Raw genomic sequence first — 21,206 nt, 5'->3', positions numbered from 1 at the left:
TTTATTTTCAGAATTTGGTAGCAAAATTATGTGATTTGTCAACCCTATTAAAATTTATTAGAATATTTGGAAGTAACGCTAACTTAATAGTATCTAATAGCAAAATAGAGAATACCACTGTACTGGAAACACAGTCTCCTGGTTGGGTCAAACTCAATAAGAATTAATTCTTTATATGACCTAGTGAGATAAGTGTGCAAGATTTTGATTCTCTCTTAGCTACTGAAGCAATGGAGGTTAGCGAGGGTCTGAAGGTGATCAAAGTACCCTCCACCCCTTTCTCCCCTGAGTCATTGATCAGAGGCTCTTACTGCTGACATATTGTGACTTCTAAAAATTACTCCTCTTTTAAGGTCTCTCATAACATATTATTAGGGAAGTCGTAAGATATCTTTCGGCTTAGGCTGCATTTGGGATGGGAGTTATTTGCCTCACACGCACTTAATCCATAATGCAATTTTGTTTTTATTTTAAAAAAAATCCTTCTCATTTGATCTTAAAAGCCTGATTTTTAAAAATTATTTGCATCTATGTGATAGTTCTTCGCCGAGAAAATTAGTGTTAGAATATTTTTGAGGTATTAAAAACGAAATATGGAGTTAAATAATAAATATTGATATATTTTTTAAATTCTAATTAGAGTGTGGGCACTAGAATGGTGATAAAAGTCTAATTTTAAAAAATAGTAATAATAAAGGGATACGGAGTCAATTGTCCTTAATGCCCCCGGGTCTTGCAACCCAGACAAGGCTATTTTAGTCACTTTCACTAATAAATAGGACAGAGATGGAGAGAGCGACTGAACCGTGTCTTATCACACGAAACTCCTTCTCTTCTCGTCTCTTCTTTTCCTATAAAATCCACCACCCACCGCTGCAATCCCCACAACGATGGATGGCCCACGAGAGCCATGGCGGCCGGAGATCCCCCGCGACCCAATGGAGTTCTTGTCTCGCTCTTGGAGCGCCCCCGCCTTTGACGTCTCCAAAGCCCTGGTCCCGCCACCGCTCCACCTTCCATCGGCGAACGCCGGAGCCATCCCGGAGGACGCTGCCGGCGAGATGGAGGAGGCGGCGGTGGTCGCCGGGAACCCCTTCTCCTTCGCATCCTCGGCCACCTCCCAGCTCATTATGGAGAGGATAATGTCGCAGTCGGTGAGTTCGGTTATTATTTTAGGACTAATCGACGGATATAGTTCTGTAAATGTTGTTAAACTATAAAATATTCCAAAAACTTGTCTCCGTTTTTGTCACTCTGGTGAAGATTTTGATGCTATAAGGTCTTGGTCGGTGAGTTGGGTATTCTCCAAGTTCTATTTTTGTTTGTATGAATTGATGGTCTTTTGTTTCCTTAAAATGTTGTCAAAATGCTGAAAGATGGAATTTTTTATGGAAATAAAGTTCTCATTACTCTGTTTGAATATATTAATTAGCACTGTTTTCATGCTTTAATCTACTCTCACTCTCTCTCTCTCTCTCTACTGCTCACATTTTACTTTGTTTTCTCGCTATTATAGCAGGAAGTGTCTCCACTCACATCTGGACGGCTCTCCCACAGCAGTGGCCCATTGAACGGTGGAGGATCTCTCTCCGATAGTCCTCCAGTCTCCCCATCCGAAATCGACGACATTAAGGTCTCCTCTCTCTAAACTAAAAAGAATATTTCTCTTTGCTCGGTCTTGCCCTCCTTTATTACTACTATGCTTGTTTCGTTTCTTTTGCGTTTAAAGAAGCCTATTTGGAAGCTGGAGACCTGCAGAATTCTAGAGAGAGAAAAGATTAACGAGAGGTTCCTTTCTCTTCTTCCGATAAAACACCTGACATCTCTATCGCCAGGCGTGTAATTTAATGGCCACCTTTGTGCATCATTGGTTGCCATTTTAAGCCATTATTAATACTAATTAGGTTTGATTTGGGTTTAAGCGAGATTAAGAGATGGCCCCCATGGGCCATGGCCCCATGTATTGGGGAAGACAAAGCTAAGGTCAAAAGATTCGAAGAGGATACACACCAGAGGGTTTAAACGGGCATTTTGGTGGTTGTAGTAGAAGCACAGAGGGGTGTTCTGGGAAAGTGTGCAAAAATATTTTTAATTTGGTCCTTGTCTTGTAGTTCTCTGAGCAAAGCTTTGTCATTCGTTGGATTGTGGTTTTTGGTTTTCCTTGGAACGTAAGAAGCTTTGATTCCTTAGCAGACTTTGTCTTCGTTTTGGTCGCTGGGTGAAGAAGCAAAATCACTGCCCATTTTGTCCTTCTCTCTCTCTCTCTCACGCACACAGAGTAGAAAAAGTAGAGTCTCTTCAGTTCTTGCCTCCTTTACTTAATTTGCATGTTACCACCTGCGTTTTATTCTTATTGCACCAAACCTCATCTTTGATGCATATTTGCGAATTAACTCCTTTTCATTATGTTTTCTGGAAAAAAATATGTAATCAAAGGATTCTTCTTCATTTTTAAACGAAGCATTTGATATTCCCTGCAGTACTGCCGAGCTAGTAACACTCCAAAGCCCCAATCCTACAGAGGAAACAACAAGACCGTTGGTAGATGGCTCAAGGAGAGGAGAGAGAAAAAGAAAGAAGAAACCCGAACCCACAACGCTCAGCTCCACGCCGCCGTCTCCGTTGCCGGCGTGGCGGCCGCTGTCGCCGCTATAGCTGCCGCAACTGCCGCGGCCTCTGGGTCGAGCAAAGATGACCGCGCTGCTCGGACCGACATGGCGGTCGCATCTGCCGCCACCCTCGTCGCCGCCCAGTGCGTCGAGGCGGCAGAATCCATGGGGGCTGAGCGCGAACACCTTGCGGCGGTCGTCGGCTCTGCCGTCAATGTCAGGGCTCCAGGGGATATCACAACCATCACAGCGGCAGCTGCTACTGGTATCAACACTAACAACGCCAAATTCGACAATTGTCATTGAATCGAGTTAAAAACACCTCTCATTGACTGACCCATTTCGTAAATGTCAGCTTTGCGAGGCGCGGCGGCCTTGAAGGCGAGAGCTCTCAAGGAGGTGTGGAACATTGCGGCAGTAATCCCAGTGGAGAAGGGAGGGATGGGGGGAGGAGGAGGAGGAGGAGGACATCACAAGCATCGCCAGAGCAAGCAGCAGCAGAAGGAATTAAATAGCAATGGGAGTAGTTTTAGTGACGAGTTAGTACTCAATGAGGAAGAGAACTTCTTGGGCTTATGTAGCCAAGAACTACTTGCTCGTGGAACCGAGCTCCTCAAGCGTACAAGAAAAGGTATCTCCTTTCCCTTTTATTTTGAATGAATTGGTTAATGTTTGCTTAACTTCGATCGAAAAATTGTAGGCGCGCTTCATTGGAAGGTTGTGTCTGTTTACATTAACAGAATGGGTCAGGTGACTCTTAAGACGAAGAGTAGGCATGTCGCAGGAACCATCACCAAGAAGAAAAAGAGTAAGCCCAAGGGAAGGTTTCAGTCCAATTCCCTTATGATTGTTGTATATATATTGATCAGTGATTTTGTGAATATCCACTGCAGATGTGGTTATAGAGGTGTGCAAGGATGTCACCGCGTGGCCCGGTCGGCACTTGCTGGAAGGCGGCGAGCAGCGGCGATACTTCGGTCTGAGGACGGCAGAGCGCCGTGTCATCGAGTTCGAGTGCCGAAGCCGGAGGGAGTACGAGATGTGGACGCAAGGAGTGGCGCGGCTCCTCGCCATTGCCGGCGAGAGGAAGCATCTTGCTTGATGAGAATAGAATGATCCTTTTTGCTAGCTGTAGATCCTTGGCAATGGAATGTTTTGCAATTGAGAGGATTCAAGGGTTAAAGTGGTGAAGTGGGTTCCATCTCTCGTTGTAAAAAGAGAGAAAAAAAGGGAGAGAATCATCAGATCAATGAGAGATGTATGTGCCTTTACTGTGTCTTTAGCTTTCTTTTCTTTTCTTTTTCTCTCTCTATGCTTTTGTTTTGAATTGTAGCTGTACATTTTGTGAAAGCAAAAGCACATTGTTCATGTTAGTCCATAGTTGGAGGGAAGAATCTTTTGACCGGAGCAAAAGCAATGCTAGTTATTAGTAGTGTGAAGAGAGTATATTACCTTTTATCAACAGGAATATATAGATACACTGGATGAGACCCACAACAACAGCAAAGGTTCAGATTGTAATGTTTTATAAGATTAGATCTTGTGAACCTCTACTATAAGTTGCTTTAATTCTTCATCTCTGACAAGTACGATAACTCGGTAAATTGTGAATAAGTGTTAGTTTATTGGTGAAGACAACATGAAACTTGTCATCATAAATAAATTTGCATGCTGGCTGGCCTACTTTTTTAAATCTAGTAATGAGTTGAGTTGACATGTTTTGTTTATGCAACTCTATCTAATGCATTTGTCAAACATCCAGCTCAGTCAATCAATGAGATGGCCTACAGGGATGAACTCAAAACACCCCCTCCCTCCCTCTTTAGCTAATTAGATGCAGAATCTTCACTGGTCTTTTTCTACGTGGGCTTTCTTAATCTACTTAGCAGAGAAGTAATATAAAATGCAAGAGGAGATAACTTATTATTTGACCAAAATGTTGAATCCAAGGAAGAACAAAACGTGTGAGACAAGACTCTCGTTGTGGGTCAAGGCCAATTACAACTTAGAAGAATATGTTATTCTTATATGTTATTCTTATGGTTAGTCACGCCTAAACTTCTAACTATCATAAACTCTCTAATTTATTTTTAAGTTAATTATATTTAAGCTCTCTGAATGATCACGATTTCTATAGTTCGAAAAATTTATACGTTACAAGAAAATTAAAAGAATAGTGATAGTTTAGAGGAGTTTAGGAATAGTTCTCCTTTAATTATATCCCCAGATCTCTCAAAATTAATCACACCACAACCACTATTAGAAGGACAATTAGAAAGGGGTCCATATAAAAATAGGCAATAATTCAAGAATCTAAGTATAATTATCCTAGTTTGGCCTGAAATCAGGCCCAAAGTGGGATCAGTTGGGCCCAATTTAGCCCAAGAAATGATGATTGGAGTCCGCGGGGATTGGGTTCGGGTCGAGGCTACTGGCTACTTCTCGGCGGACTGGCGGAGGTTTGACGACCGAAACCGTAGCTCGAACTCAAACCTTGCCAACCACCTAGTAGACGTTAGTCCAGTCCTTTGCCAGTTCATGGCAACAAAAAGTCAATGAGCCAAAGATTGCGATATCTTGATGCCTTTAATAACACGAGAGTGCCAAATCACTGTGGTTGCACCCACCGTTTCCAAAATCTAACCATGTGTTAGCCTCACACTGTACCAATCATTCCCTATTTTTTATTTTTATTTTCCTTCTAATTTTTTCCAATTATTTATTCCCTTTTATTTTCTCCTACTCTGTGTGCCTCCACCTTCTCTCTCCCCTCTCTCTCCCCTCTCTCTCTCTCTCGTAGATCGGATCGGAGACTTTTAATGAAGTAAGGAGAGGCGTCGTTGGGTCTTCCTCCTTCTTCTTGGTTGCTGATATCAGAGGTGGGTCTGGGAGCTCGTGGGTTTGTCTGCGGAACCTAACAAGGTTGGTGGGGTTCTCTGCTTCTGCGTGCGTGTTCTTGTCCTTCCTTGCAGCGCTTTGATTGATCTGAGTTGGGTATTCTTGGTAGCCCCCTTGTAGAGATCTTGGTTGGATCTTGGATGGGTTATCTCGTGGATGGTTGGCCGAAAGGGACCCCTTTTCTCTTATTCGATTCGTTCATTCCTCCGATAGCTTGGTCTTTTTGTTGTTGTAGCGATTTGGGTGGGAGAAAGGAGACTCCTTTCTTTCTTGTTTCGTGGTAGACGCCTGTTTATATCTAGGAATTGTTTGAAGAGAGGAGTTTTTCTTTTTATTTAATTTTTTCTTCCTTTTCTTTTCTCAAAATTAGTTCCTTTTGGCTAGTCCAGGTATAACTCTCTATTTGGTTTGTAAAATTGTTGGTCGTGGTGCTGGAAAGATTGCCTAAATCGATGCAGGTGGTGAGTGATATTTGAGACATAAGGGTTGTTTTTGTTTGTCAAATTACCCTCTTGCTTTGATATTTTGAGGGTAAGTACCCATCTGGAGATTGTGGAGATTTGGGAGTTTTTCTCTCTTCTATGTACCATGAGGAACGTGTTCCTCTCCGAATCCTGCAAAGAAACACAGCTCCATGCCCTTAATCCTCAGTCCTGGCTTCAAGTTGAGAGGGGTAAAATGTCCAAATCCTCCTCATACTCCCCCTCTTCCATGTAAGTTGATCCTGTGCTAATCTCCTTTTTTTTTTCCCTCTTTTGCATGATTTGGTTCTTTTTATCTTCTTAACAATAAGGTGCATGCTTGTTTGTTTCTGATATAGAGGATCTCTTATTAAGGTTGCTGAGCCGCCAGTTCTCCCGTTATTTAAACCTGTTGACTATGTTGAAGTCTTAGCTCAGATCCATGAAGAACTTGAGCAGTGCGCTCCTTATGACAGGTCGAACCTATATTTGCTTCAGTTTCAGGTCTTTCGTGGTCTCGGGGAAGTCAAATTGCTCCAAAGGAGCCTCCTTTCTGCTTGGCAGAATGCAAGCAGTATTTATGAGAAACTTGTGTATGGAGCATGGCTGAGGTTCGAGAAGCAAGGAGAAGAGCTGATATCAGATCTTCTTGCATCATGTGGGAAGTGCTGTCAAGAATTTAGGCTTCTGGATATTGTTTCTGAGATCCCTGTTGGTACTTTCGAACTCATTGAAACATGTGATTGCAGTATGGCACAAGTTTCCACTACTGTGTTCTTCCAAATTAGAGAAGAGAAGATTGCATGTGATAGACAGAAGATTGCTTCTTTGTCGGTTCCATTCCACACTATGCTTAATGGGTCCTTCACGGAGTCGCATCTTGAGGTCATTGATTTGTCTGAGAATGGTATCTCGCCTATGGGCATGAGAGTTGTCTCTGGCTTCAGCTGTACGGGGAACTTAGATGATTTGTCTCTGGACATTTTATTAGAGATCTTAGTATTTGCAAATAAGTTTTGCTGTGAGAAGCTTAAAGATACTTGTGATAGGAAATTGGCATCTTTGGTTTCCACAAGACAAGATGCTATTGACCTCATGGAGTGTGCAATGGAAGAGAATGCTCCTGTTCTTGCTGCTTCATGTTTGCAAGTATTCTTACACGAACTCCCCGAGTGTCTGAAGGATGACCAAGTTGTTAAGATTTTCTCTGATGCTAATAAGCAGCAGAGATCAATCATGGTTGGCCATGCCTCATTTTCTTTGTATTGTTTGCTGAGTGAAGTTGCAATAAGCATAGACCCCAAATCAAATACAACAGTGTTATTCTCAGAGAAGTTGGTAGAGTCAGCAAACAATACTAGGCAAAGACAAGTAGCATTTCATCAGCTTGGGTGCATAAGACTTTTGAGAAAGGAGTATAATGAAGCTGAGCACAACTTTAATGCAGCCTTTTCTGCTGGTCATATCTATTCTGTTGCAGGATTAGCTAGAATAGCTTGTATAAAGGGTGATAAACTGTCTGCATATGAGAGATTGAGCTCTGTAATGTCTTCCTATCAACCTCTAGGGTGGATGTATCAGGAGAGATCTTTGTATACTGAAGGTGATAGGAAATGTGAAGACCTTGATAAGGCAACAGAGTTTGACCCCACTCTTATTTACCCTTATATGTATCGAGCAGCATTGTTGATGAGAAAACAAGATCCAAAACTTGCCCTAGCTGAAATTAACCGTGTTCTAGGTTTTAAACTGGCTTTGGAATGCTTAGAACTTCGATTTTGCTTGTATTTGACGCTTGAAGATTACAGAGCTGCTCTGTGTGATGTCCAAGCAATTCTTACGCTATCTCCTGAGTACCGAATGTTGGAAGGGCGTGTAGCTGCATCCCAGCTGTGTATACTTGTCAGGGAGCATGTGGAGCAGTGGACTACTGCTGATTGTTGGCTTCAACTTTATGATCGTTGGTCATCAGTGGATGATATAGGCTCTCTCTCAGTGATCTACCAGATGCTTGAGTCAGATGCTGCCAAAGGTGTTTTGTACTTCAGGCAGTCTTTGCTTCTTCTTAGGTAACTTATGAGGATTCTGCTATTTCATCATCGACTTATGCAGTCTGCTTTGTTTTTATTTTATTGTTTAAAACTTCAAATTATTGCCGATAGAGAGCTTATATTTTTGTGCTCAGGTTGAACTGTCCTGAAGCCGCAATGCGTAGTCTACAGCTAGCACGCCAACATGCAGCAACAGAGCATGAGCGTTTGGTCTATGAGGGCTGGATTCTTTATGATACTGGTCACTGTGAGGAAGGACTGCGTAAAGCGGAGGAGTCAATCTCAATCCAAAGATCATTTGAGGCTTTCTTTTTGAAAGCATATGCTCTGGCAGATTCAAGTCTTGATCCATCCTGTTCTGACACTGTTGTATCACTTCTGGAAGATGCTCTAAAATGTCCTTCGGACAGACTAAGGAAGGGTCAGGTCAGTGTTGTTAGTTCACCTTCTTTAGCTTGGTGCTTATTCTCAATGCCCAAGTATGAATGAGTTACCTAATTCTTTATAAGTTCAAATCCACATTGCTTTGCTTTATCTATTCTACAGTGCTCTTGGCTGTTCAGTTCTTGTCTCTTAAGTCATTAAGTCAAGCAGAGTAGCTGACAGATTTTTCTGCTTTTCTTTTAAGGCAATCTGTTGGTTAGGTGAATGATGGACAGTAATACAATTGTGGACATAGTCCATTCTGAAACAACCTTCTGATAGGGAAACCACTATCCAGTTGAGTTTTACTGAAGAAGATATCTCAATAAAACTGAGTTTTAAAATAATAAAGTCAAAATTGCTCTGGGCATTAATCTAAGTATAAATCTTTTGGGTGTGCATAGAGAAGACGCTTGCAGTTATCTTGGTTTCCTGGTTGTTGTGTTTTGTGATGCATAATTTTGTATGATAGCTGCTTGCATGACCTCAGTGATCACTTGTCAGAAAGGTATGTCTAAACCCTATAACATGTTTATTTAATTATTTCATAGTATCATGTGTTAACCATTATCTCCTCAAGGGAATTATAATACGATCACAAGGCCTACGTTGGAGATTGAGTCATCATTTCTTTACTGTTATATTTTGATTGTCTCGTCTTTTATGAAAAGGATGTTTTCACAATGGAAGGTAATCATAATTGAATATGACTAGATCTGATTGTTATAGAAGATGCTTAGAAGTTCTGAACATCTTTAAGTACTTTCAGACTGAAGGGATTTTGTGATCATATTCCTGAAGTTAGTATAATGAGAGAATATTCTTTAGATTGCTACTACGAGTGGGGTTTTTGAACTTCTTATTTCTGTGGCAAGTCAACGATTGAACGCTTAGGTCTTACGGTGGTTCTTGGATTTGATTGTATATGTACAAATTAAGGACAAATTGGTAGTGGATGCGATGAAGAGTTTATTCTGAGGTCCCTAGATAAGTGAATAAGTGTCTCTTGTATTATTTTATTTAACAGCAAAGACTATTTTCTTGTTACCTTTGTTTGATAAGTATGTTGCTATTATTGTTTCTCTCATGTTAGCTTTTGCTTCCTTACTGGTCTCTTAACATTGAAGCAACTAAAAGCTTGACACTTCATTTCTTGTATGGGGCTCATCAGATGAACAACAAGAAATATCTTTGGGTTCTTTCTGTGCTATTATCCCCAATCTTTATGCAGTTGTGAAAATCAGTAGTTCTTTAACCATTTGTAATTAATGGTAGCTGGATTTTAAGCAAAGTAAATTGTGGTACATTGTATTTGCAGCATATGTTTTTAACTCTTACAGTGGAATGTCCATGCTTTTTCAGTTGTCTTCATCAGCATTTCTGTGTATCATTCTCAGAAGATGTTTCTTTTTACTTGGTAGTTGCAGTATTTAAGATGGGACAATTTTGGCACCCTTGTTCAAACTTCTAAAAGCATTTTGCTTGTAACTGAAATGAAACCTTTGAATTAGCTTGAATCTGATTTGCTGTAGGCAAACATTTTGATGAAATTTGGATGATCATGCATATTCTTCTGCTTGCATCTACCAGAATGAATTTACATTCTTTGATGGTACTCTACATTTACGAAACCAATAAGCTTGAATCCATTTGACTTGCTAGAGGTCATATTTCAGAGTTAAGCATTTATTTTCTTCTATACATGATACCCAGGCGTTGAACAACCTAGGTAGCGTATACGTTGATTGTGGGAAGTTGGACTTAGCGGCTGATTGTTACATCAGTGCCTTAAAGATTCGGCACACCAGGGCCCATCAGGGTCTTGCCCGAGTCCATTTTCTGAAGAATGACAGAAATGCTGCATACGAGGAGATGACCAAATTAATAGAGAAGGCCAGAAGCAATGCATCTGCATATGAGAAACGGTCTGAATACTGTGATCGTGAACTTACAAAAGAAGACTTGCAGATAGTAACTCAATTGGACCCATTAAGAGTTTATCCTTACAGATATCGAGCTGCAGGTAAGACTCTCTCTCTCTCCCCCCCTAAACCTATATATATATATATATATATTAAAATACAATCTAGTCTGTCCTGTAATATATGCATGTAGATTTGTCTTGTTGCTAGATTTTCTACCCAAACCTTTTATGGGTTTGCATTCCGAGATATTCCAATCAAATTATATTTGGTAATGTTTTGTACTTTTGTCCTGTCATTTCCTTTTCAGCTCCCATCCTCTTTGATGATATTTATAACGGCACAGCTGACCTGAAACTTGATAAAAAGATAAGCAAGTTAGGAAACTCTTTTTTGTGCACTAGTACTCCTTTTTCTGCTTTTCACTTTACCTTTCTTGCAAATTTTGCATCAACTATTACATAGCTTAGGAATATTACTATAAATTCTTGCGTGCTTTCCTCCTTTTTCTTTCGCTCTTTTTTGTGCTTCCAGTTTTCTCCTTGTCTTACTGCTTTCACCTTGTAAGAAAAATGAAGAAATAAACCATCCACCCTATGGTTATCTCAGCTGGATCCAGCTTTATCAGGTTCTGATCGGTAAGCAGACCTGTATATATGAATCTGGAATCTGATCAGATATCTCAGTTTTCATGTTGGATCCTGATCAAGGTAATAGACTCCAATTAATATAGGGTGCAATTTGGATCCTGCATGAGACTAAACTTTGGCTTCTCTTATCTTCACGTGGAACCTGGGTTCCTTGAATTCCTTGCTTGTATTTGGTAGCTCTGTTTCTGACAAGTGATCTCTTCTCTTCTTTTCATTACATCCAGTTCTGATGGACAGCCACAAGGAGAAGGAAGCTATAGCAGAGCTGGCTAGGGCGATCGCGTTCAAAGCTGACCTTCACCTCTTGCATCTGCGTGCAGCCTTCCACGAGCACATTGGTGATGTCCCCAGTGCTCTTCGAGACTGTCGGGCTGCCCTCTCATTGGATCCCAACCATCAAGAGATGCTTGAGCTCCACAGGAGAGTAAACAGCCAAGAGCCATAACAGGTGACGTAAATCCAGTGTTCACTACATCAGATCAACGACGCAGCTGCACCTCGTGATCTGCGCGCCTTTGTTCTGCATTCTTTCTCTTTCTTCCCTCAATTCTCTCATGTAGAATATTTTGCCTAGTTATCCCACATATGTGCCGAAGTGGAGTGATCATTGTTGCCCTTCTTGAAATTTTGTTAAGCTGAATGAAATGCAAATTTTGAGGCAATGAAAGATTCAGGATAGGAATATCTCCATGTAATTGAGAGGAAATGGCAAGAGCAAACCAGATGATATAGATAGACGCTTTTGGCACTTGGATCTCTTTTTGCATGCAGTTTAACATTGGGGGCATTTGCATTAGAAAGTTCTTAAAGCTATTAAAATTGCAAGATTAGGCTTTTGTGCGTGTTCTCTATATTATTCGTCCATACAGCATAAAATAATATGCATCTACTTTAATAAAATATATATGCTCAGTTTCTAAAAGTATTAAATCATACACTTTTTTTTTTCCTTCGTATTTGCAAATCTCACCGAGTTTTCTTGTAAAATGAGCAAAAGAAACATCCAACTCAAACTTAAATTCTGTTTGAGTTGATGGCAAAAATTAAAAATTTAAAAAAATTGCATCTGGCATCTTCAAGTCTTTTCAATATTGTGGTTACCTTGATGCAGTATTACGAATTAGTAGTCTTTTGTAAAGAGTAAATATGCATAAGTATAGGGTGTTATTTGTAAACGACGTAGGGGGTATGAGCCACACGTGATGCGGTAAGCGTATTCTTCTCACCGCTCTCCAGTTCCAGAACCTTCCACCGTTCACTTCGCACCGCGACAGAGCTCACCTTCCAATTACAAAGCTTAGTCGCCGCCGCTCGTTTACTTCTCTTTAAGCCTCTTTTAGTCTGTCTCCTTGATTCCAAGCTTTTCTTCTCCTTCGTGGCTTCCAACACTTCTCAATTTGGTCGTAGAAGTCCCGCAATTCTTGCTGCCTCCTTCGGTTCTTACTCCTTCTTTCTTCTCTTACGCGTTAATCCTAAGTTTCCAGTGAAACCAATCTCGATTTCCACGATTGGGTCCTGTTTCTCGAGTCAAAAGTCGCAACTTGGTCCTGGCTCCTTTCTCTTTCCTTGGATTCGATTTTTATCATAAAACTCGCGCCTTTCTTGCTCCTCCTCACTCTTACGGTCTAATTCTAAATTTCTACTGAAACCCATCTCGAATTCATCTATCAGGCTCCATTTCTCGCATCAAAATCGCAGCTTGGTGCAGCTCATCCAATGAACCCTGAGCTGAACCCAGTGAAAGAGGAGTACCCAGGGCAGGGGTCTTCTCCTCCTAGGCCAATGGAAGGATTGTACGAATCGGGGTCGCCGCCTTTTCTCACGAAGACTTATGAGATGATCGACGACCCGGTCACCGACGGAGTGGTGACGTGGAGCCGGACGAAGAACAGCTTTGTGGTTTTGGATCCTCACGCTTTTGCGATGACTCTGCTTCCAAGATACTTCAAGCACAATAACTTCTCTAGCTTTGTCAGGCAGCTCAGCACATATGTAAATACTTACACCTCTCTCAGATCTCTTGTAGGTTTTGGAAGCTAAATTGTTAACTAGGTTTGTGTTGGACTGTGATTCCAGTTAGAGGAGTACTACTTACATGCTGTCTTTAATTAATGGCGTTCTCATTATGTTTTTCTCCTTCTTGATGTGTAAAATCCTAATATTTGGTTGATTCGGCCAAGATGATCAAATTAGCACCTAAACACACTTATTTATGAATTTCTTTGACATAAATTTGAAAAAAGAAAATGGAAGCTACACGAGGGAATGATATGTTTTATGTTTTTTGTTTGTCTACAAAATTAATAGAAGAAGATGAACAAAGAAGATGATAGATGAAGAAGAAGAATAGAAGAAACACACAAACTATTGCTACCGAACTGACTTTCTGTGTGTGACATTAAGAGGTAACAGGTGTGCTTCTCTACTTATTGTACTCCTTGTTAGTATACTTTTGGACTTGTATTGTTGCTATCATACATATGATTTCGATCAATTTGTCTGCCGTGATTTTAGCTCCTGTCGATGCATTTTTCACTGTAGTCCATTTGTTGCATAATGTCAATGGCAGGATAATGACTGACTGAATCTTTTTTGTGACATTTTAGCCATAATTTACCTCCTTGTAATGTGCTGCAGTACCAATTTCAGATTTGGTTCCTGTAGGGTTTCAGAAAGGTGGATCCTGATAGATGGGAATTTGCTAACGAGGGATTCCTGAAGGGCCAGAAGCATCTTCTGAAGACGATAAAAAGGAGAAAACCACTCTCCCATCCTACTCTTCAACAGAAATTTCTTGGGCCATGCCTTGAGGTTCAGCAATTTGGTTACGGAGGAGAACTCAACAGATTAAAGCAGGAAAAGCAATCTTTAATGGCAGAATTGTCAAAGTTTAGGCAGGAGCAGCAGACTACTAGAGCCCATCTGAGAGCGATGGAAAAAAGGCTACAAGGAATAGAGCAGAATCAGCAGAGCATGGTGGCATTTTTAGCCCAAGTTATGTGGAAACCGGAGTACCTACAGCAATTGATTTCTCGGAACAAGAAAAGGAGTGAGCTTGAAAGAGGCATTTCCAAGAAAACAAAACTAATAGATTGGGCACCTGAATATGGTGATATGGGAACTAGTACCAGTCTGGCACTTGAGCCACTGCAAGGGTTCTATACAGCATCAGACTTTGAGAGTTTAGTCCTAGAGATGGATGGCTCTGGAGGAGAAGATCAACCAGAACTCAAATCAGATAGGGAGTTGAATGATGATCTTTGGGAGGAATTGATTAATGAAGAGCTTGGTGAGGAGAAAGGTAGATCTGCTACTGAGCGAAGAAGCAATCGAGGCTGACATGAATCAGCTGTATTTTCATTTGCTCTTGTTTATTATTCGTCGCATATGGATATATAGCACTTCAGTCTTCAATATGATCAGGTGATTTTGCTATCATATTGAACATACTCAACAACTAGGCAGGGCTGCCAAATTTGGCTGGTAGATTCTGAGACAAGAAAGTGCATTGCGTCATTCACATTGTGGCCTTCGGTCTTGCTTCACCTTCATTATGCAACCATGATCAAATTATATCCTCATTGGAAGCACACCTTCCAGTTTGCCTTGCTTCCTGTGTTATTTCGTCACTCCCTCCAACTAGAAGAGATGGAAAGGTCCTGGCGTCCTGCTATAAAAGTTCCCTCTCTTTTGGAGGTTTACTTTCATGTTCTAAGTAATAGGGAACAATAGCACTGAACCAAAACCTCTTTTGTCATGAAAGTGGCCTTTTTATTTGCACAATAGTAATGTAAACTATTTTTATACGTACAATAGTAATGTAAACTATTCTGTAATAGATACTAATGTAAAGCTGCTTTCCAGGCATTCCATCTCTCTTCCCTGGTTTGCTTCAGAGTATTATCAAAGATCAAATGATAATTGCTCTGTAATGCTAGCATACATTATTACGCAATGGCCTATAGGTACAATGGTTTTTTTTTTTTTTTTTTTTTTTTTTTTTTTTTTTTTGTGTGCATGTAAACCTCTCATAAGCTTCTTATTATTTATATGCTCTTCTAAATTTTATACCTGCGTGCGTACCTTTCAAAACATACTGATTTTGCATAGATATCCTTCTAATTATTTTTTGATAATTATGTTAAAATTATATTAAAAAATGCCTTTAGAGAATAGTAATGTATGCACTTCCTATTATTAAGCGAATTAAAATTTTGCTGTTATCCATATAAAAACAAGGATTTTCATGAGTGTTCATATTATAAATATCAACTTTGAAAATCTAGCGATGTTTCTTAATAATTTCCCACTAGGAACCCCACAGAGCCCATGGCTAACTGCTATCTTTCACATAGACTACAAATCAAAGCTCTTTTATCATTAATTGAAATACATAGACATGGAATCCAAAAACCAAACTTTATAGATTAAAATGGGTCGGTTTATATAATAAGGACGAGTTCGTAATAAGATTTAAACGTAGGTGGTGATGTGGAATTTTTATTTATTTTTTTGCTTAATTATGTTTCGATATACAGTTATGCTTCCAGGTTACGCGACGACCAAACAACGCCGATATTTCCGCTATTTTCCGCTCTTGTCCCCAATGTTTCAGATATATTTCACTCCAGCAAAGCTTCGTAGTCGAGCAAATACTATACCAAGCCTAAGGGTATGTTAGGAATAAATTGGCTTATTAAGACAACGATGAACCTTTTCAATAAAACGATCGCAACCAAAAAGAGAAGCGAGACAAGAGAGATCTGACCAGATCGACGGCGAAGGATGTTGGCGGTGTTCGATCGGACGGTGGCGAAGAGCCCAGAGGGGCTACGGCAGCCGGAGGCGGAGGAGAAGGGCAGCGGTGGAGCGGCGGCGATTGTGGAGCACTTCTCGTCGTCGCGCGAGGGAGCCGTGACCATAAACCTGGGCTCTGCCGGATTCATGTCTTACTCCTCGGAGAAGCAAGACCCTCTCCTTCCAAGGTTGTTTGAAACTTTTTAGGGGAAAAATTGTTTTTTTAGTCTTTGGATCAGACATTCTATTTCTTTTAGTACTTATTTTTCTTTCAACTGTTGAAGATGACCAAGATCCGGATTTCGTAACGGAAGAAATTGTTCTAGTTTTCTCAACGGGAGAAATGCATCTTTAGTCTTTGTCTATTTCACCATTTTGTGACATTCTTGCGGAAAATTTTCATTTTGGAAACAGAGCACTTTTGATTGCTTATTCTTATTGATAGGCGTGTACTTAAAATACTAGTGTGCAGATTTTGCGAGATAATTATGGTTCCTGATGCCTGATTAGTTAATTGTAGTAATTAGTTTTCTTCTTCTTAATCTTTAGCGTTTGACTCCGAACTAATAGGTAGGTTATATTTTTCAGATTCGGGGGATAACTGAGGTTTTGTGAGTTGAGCAAAGGGAAAGTGGCCCTGTTTTGCGATGGAAATAGGTTTTGGCCCGAAATTGGCAAATAGTTAGTGAAGGAGAATATATTTAAAACAAAATTATCTTGTAGTTCCTTCATATAATTAAATTGTAAGTTCCTGATATAATTTAATCTTTTCTCTCTGTGCGTGAAGTTCCTTTGTCTATTCTGGATAAATTCCTTTTTTGCTTTCGTGATGGTTTAATTCTTTAGATGCATGTATATCATGCTGTTTATACTTGATAGATGGGGTCTGTATCAAGGTGTCTGCTAATATACAGCGTTCCTATCTTTAATCCTACTATGAGCTTGTTTTCTGTCAATCTTAACTTTTGGCATTCTTGTCTTGTCTGTTCAGGACTTGCAGAGGTGATTTCAACACCTTTTCCTATGATTTTCTTCTTGCAATGACCTATTACATGTGGCATGCCTATGATTACTTTTCTCTCTTTAATCATGGCAATGATTTTTTTTGTTCTCTTTTTAATTCACATCGCTAACTTGCTACACAGGTCATTTGCTGCCGTTGATGATATATTCTGCTTGTTTCAAGGACACATTGGAAATATTGCCACACTAAAGCAACAGTATGGATTGAGCAAGAGTGTAAATGAAGTTATCATAGTAATTGAAGCTTACAGAACTTTAAGGGACAGAGGACCGTACCCTGCAGACCAAGTTGTGAGAGATTTGAATGGAAAATTTGCATTTGTTCTGTTTGATAGCTCATCAAACTGCACCTTTGTTGCCGCTGTAAGTAACAGTATAATTAGCACCAATTTTCTTTCTCCTTAAGAAGTAAACATTGGAATATTTCAATAGAACAATGCTGCAAACGTTCTATTGATCATTGAAATGTGAGAGTAATGAACAGATGATAGAAGAGACAAAATGAATGGCTACTTCAGGTTGATCTTTAGATTCCTTTCTAGGTTCACTTTGGTTTTGCTAGAAACTCTTCTTTCTAGGAAACAGTTATCTGTTAAATCAGTAGAAATCATTCTCAGTTGTTCGGTACAAGTTTTTGAATTCCATCCACCCGTCTTTCTTTATTCTCCATCAGATGCTTTCTATCGGACTTTCTGAATTTTGTAATCCTAGTATGCAATATGATGTTCTCTTCTCTGTAAATTCGCACTGGACCTGTCATGGTTCTTATTGGTTAGTAATCTATTTGTCCTTGTTGAATAACAGTATGCACCTATCTTTTTCTTGATTTATCATAAAGAAAATCTTCAACTTTAGGTCATGGTATCTTGCTCTCAATTGTGACAAAGTTATATCAAGAGATGAGCTACTATATGCATGTTTAATAGTAAAACCTTAAGCATCTTATATTTTTATTAGAAACAGAAACTAATTCAACCAAACCAAGGTGATAGATGCATGCAGTCATTTTGTCAAAATTGCTTCAGTTGAAGAAAAATTTTAATAGATCAAAGAGTATTACAACAATTTTACTGCCCTAATTCTATAATGATCTACTGAAGATATTCAGTACTCACTCTGAATTTATCCAGTTATCATCACTGGCGAACTTCAGCATTTTAAATCCTCGATAGTTCTTTGTTGCATTTTATTCCTGTTGCTAGGGATACTAATAGTATTAGATATGCTCATCACAATGTTGAATCTCTGAAATAGCTTTTGGCTGGCTGTTGGATGTAAACTCCTTTTGCTAGAGGCAGACAGCTGAAAATTTAATGGGTACAGGGTATTCTGAAAATGAAAAGAAGTAAAAGAAAGAATTTAATTTAATTTGTAGCTTCTTGTATATGTATTGCTTTGTTATTAGTAGTCTGGTTAGTAATCAACTCAGTCTCAACTCCTTTTGAAAGAGTAAAAAATCATTCTCACCCCATAATTTTTACAGGATGCTGAAGCTAGTGTTCCCTTTTTCTGGGGAACCAATTCAGAAGGTCATCTTGTTTTCACTGATGACATGGATATTGTTAAAAAATGCTGTGGAAAGTCCTTTGCTCCATTCCCGAAAGGTAGCTATAACAATGTGCAATTAATTATTATGAGATTCTGCTTTGAATTTTTCGTTCCTCCTCTAGATTGGTCCTTATTAACTTTGCTGTGACTCAATCAGGTTGCTTCTTCACAACCTCTGGAGGCTTGCAGAGCTTTGAACATCCTCTGAATGAAGTTAAGCCTGTGCCAAGGGTTGACAGCCAAGGAGATGTATGTGGTGCTACCTACAAGGTTGATGCCAAAGCTAAGAAGGAATCAGGCATGCCCAGGGTTGGAAGTGCTGCAAATTGGGCTTCACAGTATTGATCTATCAATTATGTTCTAGCGGATCTATATGAATGATTAAGATTTTGAAATCAGTTGTCCTTTTATATCGCATTAGGTATCCAGCTCTGTATAAATCTGGCTACCCTGCGGGCCTGTTACACTTCTCCCACTTCCATGTGGCAAATAAATCTAGGCCCAGAAAAGATAATGTCTTGTAGTTCTCGTAGATTATGCTGCCTTCTCTGAATAATGCCTGCCTTCAAGTTATTCTTGATTTAACTACTGCATTGGATGACTAAGAATAATAAGTACTTTTCCGTGATAGCATGTCTTCTGCGATTATATCGTATGTATTTTGTGTGGGCCGAAACAGGTGTTATGTTTATGGTTGTGATGTTCCAATTGCTCGAATGGCTGAATGAGGATTAGCAATAGGGCTTGAGAACTGATGTCTCAGCCATTTGCATTACATAAGAGGAATTGTTGCTTCTGTATGCATCCAAATTCTATAATTTCCATGTGTTAGAAAATTTTATCGGTATGTAAACATTTCTGCATCTCATAATATGGACGAGTTGCACAAACAGTTCATAGCTGTAAGGGCTAACTCTCTGTTCTGATTTCTCGGTATTGTGATGTCAATTGTTTATTCCCTCATTTTTCTGTATGCTAATGTTTCTTTCAGCTGTAAAATATGTTTCATTTTAATCATCATTAACAGTTTCCTCATTGTTGTCATGATGACCTTTTAAATAGGCAACTTTTGATGTTTTGAATATGTGAAAAGGTTGATATTTACTTCCCAGTTCCCACCAGGGTAACAACTCTATTATTATTTCAAAAATCCATTTACAAAAGAAGGAAAGTAGGATTCTCACTATGAACTCAAAGATAATTCCATATATATATTTACTTATGCTCTAAATGACTTTATCCTAAACAATTTTTTTTTTACCAATTTAGTTCCTGTTCCGTCCAAATTAATAGAGTCCCAAATTATCAAAATAACTTGTTATAACAAATATATAAAATGGCTAAAAATGTGTAAATTATCTTTCTCCCTGATTAGTTTTAGTTTGTCAGGCAAATATAACATAGGCATTTTAGTAAATAAGGCTGGGCTCTATTTAGAGGGATAAATTTTTTGACAGTTTTGTATTAATTATAAGTACATAAATTAGTTTAGGATATAAAAAAAATGTGCAATGAGTAAATTGCTTTTACGCACAAGTAATTTGCATGAAAAAAAATCTTTAATTATAGTCTTAACGGTTTTTGAATTACACTCTCAGAACTCTTTATATATTTTAACCCTAATAAAAAAGAGTTGTCGTGTCTTAAAACTATACACAAAAATTATGCAAAAAATACACTTTCAACCCTAATAAAAAAGAGTTGTCGTGTCTTAAAACTATACACAAAAATTATGCAAAAAATACACTTTCAATTTTACCGAGATACGTAAAATAATACGCATATAACATGCATAGATTTTATTTTACTATCATATAGGGGACCACTTTTATTATTTTGAAAATTTACTCTGTACATAATAATATTTTGCTTTATAAATATCATTTCTCACATTCAATTGTGCAACTTTTACTTTTCAAGTTTTAATAAAATAAAAGAAACTTTTACTTTTCAAGTTGTATTCCCCCTGACATTTGGCTTTGTAAACATGAAGGTAGGTGACAAATTGGCATCTTCTTGGGGAGTCTTCTTACCTTGTTATCTTCAAAACTGAGCTAGTGTGCCCCTCTCTATGTTCTTATTAATATATGGATCAAATCTATCCCCTTAGATTTTGTTGTTGCAGCGTCGCTATCAACAAACTAACCTAGAGCTGCCATTCTTAATAAGGCAGTACTCTTGGGGTCTCATCCAAGTTACTTCACCTACCTTTGTATATATGTCATATAGATATAGCACAATTTTCTTTCTCAGGTTACTTAAATCTCTATTTAAATGGAGTCAAAGACAATAGAGAACAAATGAAAGATTATGGTGTCAGATTCTACCAGCTAATGAAAAAGATTATTGGTTCGAATTTGAAATACTGAAGTTGAGACTGAGATTCTATTTTGAAAAGATTAGCTATGAACTTATGATCTAGGAAAAAAAAAATAGATAAAATAATGATAATTAGAAGATGACTCAAACTACACATATAAGTTAGTGGGTACAATAATTGAAAAAATTTCTGAAAAAGAAAAGTACAATCACTGGGGATCGGCTGCAAGAATGACAAGAAGTGTCACTGTTAGTGATAAGATTAAAGTTCGGTGGTGGCTAAAAATTATGCTCCAGTAGTTCTCTTTCTATTGGTGACAGCTGATCCTTTTCTTTTTTCCTCATCGCATGAAGTATCTAATTTCGTGCTTTGCTAGATAACCATATCAACAATATTCCACAGACAGGATGACAGAGTTCTAGCTATATTTTGTGTCGATATAATAGATCTGTATGCGATCCTTCCTGGTTTCCACAAGACTAATATAGAAGGTCTTCAGCAACT

General features: G+C 38.9%; 4 protein-coding genes across 9 annotated transcripts; all 4 read left to right on the top strand.

The window, feature by feature from the left end:
• Positions 1-782: 782 nt before the first annotated feature.
• LOC140783820 (VAN3-binding protein-like) lies at positions 783-3,982 on the top strand. 2 transcript variants are annotated; one of them, XM_073130890.1, is made up of 6 exons: positions 783-1,154; positions 1,517-1,633; positions 2,481-2,874; positions 2,965-3,240; positions 3,310-3,417; positions 3,503-3,982. In XM_073130890.1, exons 1-6 carry the CDS (start codon positions 891-893, stop codon positions 3,709-3,711), a joined length of 1,368 nt encoding a protein of 455 aa, XP_072986991.1. In that variant the 5' UTR covers positions 783-890; the 3' UTR covers positions 3,712-3,982. The 2 variants fall into 2 exon arrangements, with proteins under 2 accessions (XP_072986991.1, XP_072986992.1); XM_073130891.1 differs by having other exon boundaries at positions 802-1,154; positions 1,520-1,633.
• A 1,287-nt stretch (positions 3,983-5,269) lies between these two features.
• Positions 5,270-11,762, top strand: LOC140784214 (ETO1-like protein 1). Of its 3 annotated transcripts, none has more exons than XM_073131479.1 (6): positions 5,270-5,531; positions 5,897-6,220; positions 6,328-8,037; positions 8,154-8,445; positions 10,156-10,465; positions 11,239-11,762. In XM_073131479.1, exons 2-6 carry the CDS (start codon positions 6,096-6,098, stop codon positions 11,457-11,459), a joined length of 2,658 nt encoding a protein of 885 aa, XP_072987580.1. In that variant the 5' UTR covers positions 5,270-5,531; positions 5,897-6,095; the 3' UTR covers positions 11,460-11,762. The 3 variants fall into 3 exon arrangements, with proteins under 3 accessions (XP_072987580.1, XP_072987579.1, XP_072987577.1); XM_073131478.1 differs by having other exon boundaries at positions 5,617-6,220; XM_073131476.1 differs by having other exon boundaries at positions 5,270-6,220.
• Positions 11,763-12,264: 502 nt separating this feature from the next.
• On the top strand, positions 12,265-14,969 carry LOC140785126 (heat stress transcription factor A-2b-like). 3 transcript variants are annotated; one of them, XR_012108384.1, is made up of 3 exons: positions 12,865-13,006; positions 13,322-13,419; positions 13,679-13,818. XR_012108384.1 is itself a non-coding variant. In XM_073132875.1 (2 exons), the coding sequence occupies exons 1-2, from the start codon at positions 12,731-12,733 to the stop codon at positions 14,351-14,353; spliced, it is 951 nt and encodes a 316-aa protein (XP_072988976.1). In that variant the 5' UTR covers positions 12,265-12,730; the 3' UTR covers positions 14,354-14,969. The 3 variants fall into 3 exon arrangements, 1 of the variants encoding a protein (XP_072988976.1); XR_012108383.1 differs by having other exon boundaries at positions 13,322-13,426; positions 13,679-13,814; XM_073132875.1 differs by lacking the exon at positions 13,322-13,419 and having other exon boundaries at positions 12,265-13,006; positions 13,679-14,969.
• A 695-nt stretch (positions 14,970-15,664) lies between these two features.
• LOC140785127 (stem-specific protein TSJT1-like) lies at positions 15,665-18,914 on the top strand. The gene is made up of 4 exons (XM_073132877.1): positions 15,665-15,999; positions 16,957-17,197; positions 18,318-18,438; positions 18,540-18,914. The coding sequence occupies exons 1-4, from the start codon at positions 15,800-15,802 to the stop codon at positions 18,725-18,727; spliced, it is 750 nt and encodes a 249-aa protein (XP_072988978.1). The 5' UTR covers positions 15,665-15,799; the 3' UTR covers positions 18,728-18,914.
• The last annotated feature ends 2,292 nt before the right edge of the window (positions 18,915-21,206 follow it).

Source organism: Typha latifolia, chromosome 3, assembly GCF_019914945.1.
Source record: "Typha latifolia isolate L0001 chromosome 3, TyphaL0001v2, whole genome shotgun sequence".
NCBI classification, from domain to species: domain Eukaryota; kingdom Viridiplantae; phylum Streptophyta; class Magnoliopsida; order Poales; family Typhaceae; genus Typha; species Typha latifolia.
The sequence above is the reverse complement of the archived record's forward strand: the minus strand, read 5'-3'. Positions and strand labels throughout refer to the sequence as shown.